Here is an 8880-nt window from a genome sequence, read left to right as displayed (position 1 = left end):
TCTCCAGAGATCCTGACTGAGCCCTGGCTTCCCAGCCTCCCAGGAGCCCAAGTGGGGCAGGTCGCTGTTGCCAAGGCCACCTGGAAGGAGGCCCCAGAGAAGCCTGTCCATCAGGCAGCAGGGAGAGACAGGGCAGTGCCCTCAGCTGTGTGGCTCCCAGGTCAGAGCCAGGGCACAGGGACCGTCCGGTGGCCCTCTGCTTCCCCCCTGGAAAGATCTGTGCAGACCACAAATAAAGAAACGAAAGGAGGCCGAGAGTCACTTTCTCTTATATTGTGGACATTTTCTCTCCTTCACAGCAGCATTTCTAACAAACAAGAATGATGCCTGCAGCATTTATCCAGAAAATACCACCGCACGAGAGCTGAGCGCCGCTCACGCAGCCTTCCACGCAGCCCTGCAGACAGACATCTGCAGAACAGCACCGCCAGTCCTTGGGGACACGGGCCTATGAAGTCTAAGTCACCCCCACCCCGACCGACCAGTTTCCACACCAAAATACCTCTCCTCGACTACATAAAGCTCGTGAGTAGCAAAACTTGTAAAAATGAAGTATACAAAAGGAAACACCCTATAATACATTTGCACCCTGTATACAATGTATCCCTTTGAAAGTGGCGATGACGTCGGGCATGGCAATTTTTCAAGGATAGAAAAAGAACCCCAACGTCTGCCACGCGGCACTGCAGTCGGTGGTTTGCGTGGTTTTCCAGAGATGGTCGTGTGGAGTCCGCGCTTGCTGGCAATCCTCAGGATTAAGAAGCCAGTGGCGTCTCCTGGCATGGAGGCAAGGAACATTTGATTGTCACAACATACAATTCTGAGACAATAAATACAACTAGAGCAGATGCAAGTCTTCATTGGATCAAGTAACTCCAGTTTAATTTAATACGATTTAGTGCATTTCAGTATCTCATTCACAGTTCAATTGCTGTCTAAATACTTCTGCAACAAAAAGTTAATCTGAAAAATTAAGGAGAAAAGAGAGCTCCAGGTGACCTTGTCAGCACAAAGCAATTTGCAACAACCCGTCATCTGTGAAGAGCCCGTGTGGCTGCTGCCCAGGCTGACTCACGTCAGCGTCTCCGGTGACCTCCTGGGCTCGCAAGAGTGCTCTCGGAGCAGGTGAGGAGAGTGCTGCCATTTCCCCCGAAGCTGCCAATGCTTGTAACAAACCTCACTCATACACGCCCACCCCTCTCCAGCAAGCAGATCGCAGGGTGACATCCCTGGCCCTGATACAACAGAATCTGGAGCCCATGGCCAGTACCCTCCGGGCAGTCCCCAGCAGTGTTCTGGGATAAAGCCAAAGCCCAGATCAGTGGTGCACCCCCCAGGCCCAAGCTGCTCTGGGGTGGCTTGCCTGGGGCTGGGGAGACAGCCCACTAGAGAAAGGGGCAGGCCCGGGGACCAGGGACAGAAAGAAGGTAGGCGGGTGCATCAGACTCGTTGTCTTAACCCCGAGCCTCGTCACACTGTAGAAGGGTCAGAATCTGCCACGCCACGCCACACCGCTCAGCACGAGAGATGCATGCAGGGACCGCATGCAGTCGGCCAGCGGGGAGGGGTCTGCAGCAGCAGGTATGCCTGGGTGGCACGATCCAGAAGACAGTCAGCAAGGCTAGGAGGGTGTCACTTGGCCTGTCCTATAAGGTCTCAGGCAGAGACAAAGCAACATGCAGAAAGAGCCACTTATTCATCCCCCGGAATCAGATTTAGCTGGTAGTCCCCAGGGGCACGGTGGCCTCCTGACATCTCATAAATGACACAAGAGCGTGACACACAGCTGGGTCCGGCCACTGCCTTTTCTTCAGCGTCAGTGCTCAGCAACACCCCGAACAGACCAGGGCCGGGGGGGTTCTCCAGCCGGTGCAGAGGGAAGGACGGGGCAGACAGGCAGATTCAGAACTGGTTGGTGGTAATGACTGGCATGGTTTTTTTTATAAGAAAGTGCTTTATGGTGCTGGTTGGGTTGCTCAGTGGTTCATCTATTCAGAGCTCAATTCCTCAAACCAGCTCTGCTCCTTGAGGACAGGGACTTCACAGCACCTCACCAGCTGGGCCTTGGGTGGCCCCCTTCTCTGGGTTGGCGGCTTGTCAGGGAGAAGCCTTTTCAGACCCCCTCAAGGCCTTTGTTGGGAGGAGAGAGTGTCCCTGTTGAAGAAGTGCCTTCCCTTCTGACCACTCAGCTGTCCCCAGTTTCTCTCCCTGAGCCCTGGGGACAACCACTGTTAGGACACTAGTAGAAAACCCCTGGAGAAGAGCACAAGGTCCCTAGACACTGGTAGCTGCACAAAGGCACTGTGACATGCCAGGCATCACACAGCTCCCTAGAGAGGCCCCAAGAGCTGGCCGCTTCCTCCCGGCTCCCCACGGCATCAGAGTCTGCCTCAGCTGGCTTGTGGGGGCAACTCCACAAACTGGCCGCAGCAGAAGGCTGTGGATGGAGTCCCCAGGGCACCTGCTCCTGGGCCGGAGCAGACAGCCCAGGAGACCCTGTCCCAGGTTGAGCTCAGCCGGCCAGGTGCTGGGCTCTGGAGGAGCACCATGAGCCACAGGGCAGCAGGCAGGACCTCCCTACCTGTAGCCCCGGAGGACATGAGTACATGTCTGAGGGCCGTCGGACTGCTTCTGCCCCAACACAGCCTGAACCTGGACATGACATCAGAAACGACTGGATTCAGAAGTAGAGCATGAAGGAAGAGAGAACAGCACCGTGCAGAGACTCATTTAATTTAAAATCAAGGGGCTCTCCTCCCCTTTCCTTCTGAAGCAAATGGAAAGCAAAATCCAGTACCCTCAAAAAACAATACAAAAAACCCCAAACATTCACGGTGTAGTTTTTATTGCTCTCAGAAGGCTCGTATCAGATGTGCACGCTGGGCTGCGGTCATCAGCCTCTCCACGGCAGAGGTAAAGCCTGTGCCTGGACCCCTCACGGTTCACTCATGGACTCAATGCGGAATCTATATTATATATTGACTTCAAAGGGAGGGAGACTCTCTGGGAAGCCAGAGCTATTAATTCATGGCAGAATGGGAGACTGCATTCCTGGGGCATGGACGTGCATGTAGTGCCCTTGGCCTTTTCCCTTGGGATTTCCTAGGTGACAGTGAACTAGTGGCAGATGCAGACCTAACCAGGGGCAGAGAGAGGAGCAGCCAGCACGGGAGGAAACCTCAGGGTGGGGCCACCCAGAGGGGCACCCGGCTCTGTGCAAAGGAGGAGGCCGGGAGTGACGGGTGAGGCCGAGGGAAGAGGTTCAGTGTCTCCTCTTGTCTTGCTTGGTTTGTCCGCCACCCTCACAAGGAACGTGCCACTCCCTGTCACCCACCAGCCCGCACATGCCCACGGGGGCTCCCCTCTGCCTTCCACACAGACCACACGGCTCAGAAGCGTCCCCTAGAGAGGAGGCACCACCTCGCCCAATCTCCCCCAGCACTGAGGGCCGAGGCACGGTCACTCTCGCTCGGTCCCTAGTCTCCTCCAGGCCCTTCCTCCATTTCTGCCTGTGTTCAGAATGCTGGTTACAATGTATCAGAGAGAACACCCGTTTTTTTCTCCCTTGCTAAAAAAGATGAAGGGAGTGACTTTAAAAGAGCCAGTTCAAGGTTCAAGACAAAAGCCCAATGCAGGTGGTGGACAGGGTGGACAGCAGCCAAGGAGGCCTGGGTTCACTGGAAGCCAGGAGGGGCCTGACACACTCCTGTCCACCCAGCAGCTGCCCTCACCAAGCCCAGCGTGCATTAACTGTGCTGCAGGAGGAAGCATTCCCGGTGGGCCCAGGGGACCTCGGTGAGAACACCCTGTCCTGTGGGGACACTCAGGGACGTCACCAAGGTGGGAGCGGGGCACTGTGGGCACAGGCCTGGTGAGATGACATCTGCCTGGACAGAGGCAGGCCCTCCCCGGGACACAGGGTGCCCCCTCCATCAGGAAGGCCAGCCAGAGGCCAGCTAGTGAGATCAAGTCAGCCCACAGGTGGCATCCGCTGTCCCCACGCGCCTCCTTCCAAGGCCCCCACAGGGCTGGCTCTTAATCTGTGGGCCCTGCATGACCCTCTAGCCCAGCCCCAGTCCAGGGGGCTAGAGCCTGGTGGCCATGAAGACAAGGACAGGGACAGGACAATGCAGCTCTGGGAACAGGAGAATGCCGCATTCCCTGGAGCTGCCAGGAGCCCACTCACTTTAAAAGAGCTGGAAGGCATTTCCACACAGGTTAAGGAGGGGGGCAGCCGGCCCCAGGGGAGGCAGGACAACCATGGGGCCTGCTGGGAATCAGTCTGATTTACATTCAGTGTGTGCTGATCACAGAAGGGACTCTCTCTCTGGAGCCCTCCCACCATCCAGAAGCCAAGGTGCAAAGCGGGTGGGATGAGTGCGCTCTGGGGCTGGGCCGTGCCCCCACACGGGGAGGACAGCAGAAAGTTCTTTAAGAGCCAGTGTCTGGGGCGCAAGGAGGAGGGCCAGGGTGGGTTCCCGAGATGACTGATAAAAACCAAAACCTCCACCAAAGTTTAAGGAGAGAGCAGCCCAGGCCCCTGTTGGAGGGGAGTCTGAGGAGCACCCCAGGGGCCTCCTCCATCCTGCCAGCCCTGAGGGGCTCCCGGGAGGAGCTGCTTCTGCCCGGGATTCGGGACTCGGGAGGGTCCTGCACGTGGGAGCTGGGAGCGCACGCCGTCACCGCAGGCCTTCTGAGTGCTTTGCTCTTGGCTCAAGTTTTATTTGTTAATATTAGTCACCAGTTAATAAGAAAAATAGTTTCTAAGTGTCTCTTTCCCCTCGCTCTGTGGGTGTTGTTCTGTTTTTAATTGAGTTAATTTGATACCACGTCGGGTTATGTGCGTTCAATCACAGCCAGTAATTATTCCTTTTTCTTAAACTCTTGGTTTCCGTAGCTGGAGCCTTTCTCTATTTCAGTCACTCCTATCAGTCTGCGGACTCCAAAGGACGCTTGAAAAACAGGAGAGAGAAAGAAGAGGTCAGGCTGAGCTCCGCACTGAGCCGCGAGGCTCGGCCCCTCCTCTGCCAGCCTCTCTCCTGCCCCACCCAGGGAGGCCACCGGAGGGGGCTTCGGCTTCTCCTTGAGCTCGGGGCCGGGCTGCCACTGGGGGCAGGCAGGGTCTGGGCTGCACTGCCACGGGTGAGGGCTGAGGCATTTCTCCCGCAGGGGCAGAGGCAGCCGACCTGCGTGCCTGGTGCCCGGCCTGCCCGTCTAGGAGCCTTGGCTGCTCTGAGCAGGGCCTAAGAGGCGGGAACAGACTGGCCTTACAAAACCCCAGCAGGTGAGACGGACAAGCAGGATGCTCAGATGAAACCAGCCACGTCCTGTCCCCTGAGGGTGGTCCCAAGTGAACGTGCTGTCCCATGGCAGAGGTCAGTCACCTCTCAGGACCCCCCCCCCCACTGTCCTGAAGGAGAAGCAGGGCACGCCAGGAGCCGCCTAGGGAAGTGGGCCTGGCAGCTGGGGGCCATGCAGGTGGACACTGTGTCCCTCCACAGAAGCCCATCCATTTGCAGGGACAGTCCACAGGGGCACATGCACAGTGGGTGTCCATTTGCCAGCCAGGCCAAGTCCAGCAGGCACCTGGCGATGTAATCCAGGACAGGCCCACCAGGAGGATCACTAAAGCTCAAGAGGGGGCTGAATAATGAGAATGTCCCAGGTGGACCTTCAGGCCACCAGCCTAGCCCACCCCCCAGGGGCCTGAATGCAGACACAGTGACTGGGGACATCTCAATGGTGTCCTCACCAGACAGCTTCAGTGCAAGTACCGCAGCGGTGGGCCGAGGACATGGCCCGTGAACTCCTTGACCCTGCAGCTTAGGGGCGAGAGCCACAGCCCCACAGGGCCACCAGGATGAGTTGTCCAGTCCTGGGCACCGAAGCCGGCATGCGGGGACACTCCCACACGGTGGGCTGTTACCGTAGTGCTCATTACCTGCTCCCACAAACCCCAGGAAGGTCAGGATCAGGAGAGGGGATCCACTGGCAAAGACGCCCAAGGCAAAGCTGAGGAGCGGGGAGAGGAGGACGGTGGCCCAGCACAGGAAGTTCAGCAGGGTCCACGGCCGCCGGGCAGGCCGGATCTGCTCCCCGGGAAACACGCCCTTCTGCTTGTACATCTCCTGCAGCGCATCCTGGAGGCAGGGAGAGAACAGGGTCAGGCTCGACCCACACTGCGCTCAGGCAGGAGGACTGTCCACAGCGAGAGCTGACTCTGGTGTCCTGCCAAGCGATGGCACCACAGTGGTCCTAGAAACCACGCAGCCCTCTGACCGGGAAGCTGCCAGGAAGCAACCTGCCAAGCCAGAGAGGCTGCCCCGCAGGACGGCAAGCAGAGGGCTGGCTGGGAGGGGCATGCCCTGCAGGGCCGCAGCTCCACGGGAGAGGTGTGGCAGCTGTTGGGACCTGCTGGGGTCCTGGACCTGGAACGTCTTGCACTACCACCATGGGGTGCCTGCCCCTGAAAGGTCCTGGTTAGCAGAGAGGCGTCCTCTGCTAATGGAAGGGGTGGAGGAGGTATGAGCTGGGTGGCATGCAGGTGCAGCTGGCCACAGCTGATCCGCCAACAACACTGTCCAGGCTCTCTCCACAGTGACAACGGGGGCTCACTGCACACAGAGCTTGGCTGGGGGACAAGCTGCAGGTCTGCCACGACAGGTCCCTGCAGCCAGCACACACCGCCAGGTAGCTCCACATCCAGAAGGGGACACATGTGTGGCATTATTAGTGTTTTGACAGAAGAGGTTAAAGTGCCAAACAATGCCCTCGAAATTACAGAATACGCATGACTATGAGCGTGTGTAGTCCTGAATTTAGAAAGATGCAGCGCATGTCAGTAATTGCCTGGGGAGTGTGACGCCATACACTTTATTTCCTTTTCGTTTTCAGTTTCATTTTCAATTCGCATTCAATTTTATTCTGCTGTATTTTGTGGTATAGAAAATGGGGGGCGGGGTAACAAACACGGGCTTGCAGTTGTGCCCATTCCCGCCGCTCATGGAGGACCTGCATGGCCAGGAGCAGCTGTGCTGGACACACATAGCAGCCTGGCACTGTTCTTGTTAGGAGTACAAATGGCCTCAACATTCACAGGCAGGAAAAGGAGCCACTTGAATGGACACTGCTCACGTGGAGCCTCCCGGCTCCTACAGGAGCAGGAGCCGAGTCTGTCACTAAGGATGGACCTCAGAAACAGCAGTGACCAAGAAGAAAGAAACAAAAGACTGCCACGGACACTGTGTCCCTCTGCGGTGCACTGTCCTTGATGCAAACCTCAAAACAAGGACTTGAGAGTCAACTGAGGGTGCTGTCACTGTGCATCACACCTTCTGGGAAAACTGCAGGTGACGTGAAACCCAAGCCCGGGTCACTTGTCAGAACTCCCACTTGCACTGGCCTCAGCTTATTCTAGACAACAGATGCCAGAGGTGGAGGACAGGGCTGTGCCTGGCTCACCCGCGTCGCCATGCCCTGTGTGCATGAACAGAGGTGCCCGGCGCTGCCTGCAGGTTCCACAGCGTCCTGGGAGCTAGACAGGCTGCAAGCATCCCGCAGCCTGCTTTCCCACAGGCACATTCTCAAGATCCAGCTGTGCTGAGAGCACATTTAGTTCATTCATTTTAACCATCAAGTCACCTCAAACGGACCGACGAACACGACGTAACTGTTCCTAATCACGAACTTCTGGGCTGTTTCTAATTTCCTGCTGACCAGTACTGCTGCTGGCAAGCGTCACTCCACTTAGGAGTTCCAGAGTCTCAAATCGTGACCTGAGACCAGAGGCACTTTTCTTAGCACTTGGTGTAACCAGACAGACACAGCCGTGCAGCTACAGGATGCAGGACACACTATTTCCATTTGTCTTTTCTTCTTGTGAGAGTCACGCTGCTTTAGGGGCCCACACTTGGCCCTCACATTTTGGAGGACACGCAGTGAGTGCACATGGTTATGGGCCGCAGAGTGAGGTCTCAGTACATGCATGCAGTGTGTGATGACCAGTTCAGGAAATGCACATCCGTCACTCAAACACTTATCATTTCTTCATGGTGGGAACAGTCAAAACCTTTCTACTATTGACTGTGAAACACATAATTAATCACTGCTGTGCTGGTGGTAGGGTGTCTCTTATCCATCTGCGTGCATCCTCTCTCCACCCTCCTTATCCCCTGCCTCCCTAGCATCTCAGAACTCTCTACCTCTGAGCTTTCTTTTGGAGCTCACATCTGAGTGAGAACACATGGTATTTGTCCTACTATGCCTGACTTTTTTCAACTAACACCCTGTCCTCAAGTTCCATCTCTGTTACTCAAATGAGGGTTGTAATAGTTTTTAGGGTGAGGAGTGTCATATTGGGTACATCCACTGAGGAACGCCTGGTCCATCCCACATCTTGGCTACTTGATGAGCACTGTGAGAGACCAGGGGTGGGTGTGAGGCTGCATGGTGCCATTTCAAGTCCCCCCTTCCTCCCTGCCTCGTGGGCTGGCCGTGGAACCTGGGCCTCATGTGTTCTAGGACTCCCCCGCCACTGAGCCGCCCGCCACCCTATGCCTAGTTTTCCGAGGACTCTTCGTAGTGTTCTCCATAACAACTGTACCATTTATGTTGCTACCAACAGTGTATGAGCGTCCCCCCTCCACATCCTCAACAACAGGCTTGTCTTTGGTCTTGTTGACAAGAGCTGTCCTAACTAGAGCGAGATGCCACTGCTGCGCTTCCGGTCATTAGTGAGGCTGAGCATGTTTTCATGTACTGTTGGTCGTTTGCAGACCTTCTCTTGAAACACATCCTTTCAGATCATTTGCCCATTTTTAAACTGGATTCTTTTCCTCGTACTCAACTGCTTGAATGACAGTACTGTGGATTATCGATCCT

The 8880-nt window shown here is 56.1% G+C and overlaps 1 protein-coding gene across 4 annotated transcripts in view; it reads right to left on the bottom strand.

Moving 5' to 3' along the window:
- Window positions 1-854: 854 nt before the first annotated feature.
- Agpat3 (1-acylglycerol-3-phosphate O-acyltransferase 3) overlaps window positions 855-8880 on the bottom strand; it is a 73129-nt gene continuing 65103 nt past the window's right edge. For all 4 annotated transcript variants that reach the window (XM_026410110.2, XM_026410113.2, XM_026410112.2 and 1 more), the window contains 2 exons: window positions 5942-6140; window positions 855-4952 (listed from right to left, as the gene is read on the bottom strand). In XM_026410110.2, the coding sequence (XP_026265895.1) occupies window positions 4864-4952; window positions 5942-6140 (288 nt within the window). In that variant the 3' untranslated portion in view covers window positions 855-4863. The remainder of the gene's footprint in view (window positions 4953-5941; window positions 6141-8880) is intronic.

This window comes from Urocitellus parryii, chromosome 2, assembly GCF_045843805.1.
Source record: "Urocitellus parryii isolate mUroPar1 chromosome 2, mUroPar1.hap1, whole genome shotgun sequence".
NCBI classification, from domain to species: Eukaryota; Metazoa; Chordata; class Mammalia; order Rodentia; family Sciuridae; genus Urocitellus; species Urocitellus parryii.
The sequence above is the reverse complement of the archived record's forward strand: the minus strand, read 5'-3'. Positions and strand labels throughout refer to the sequence as shown.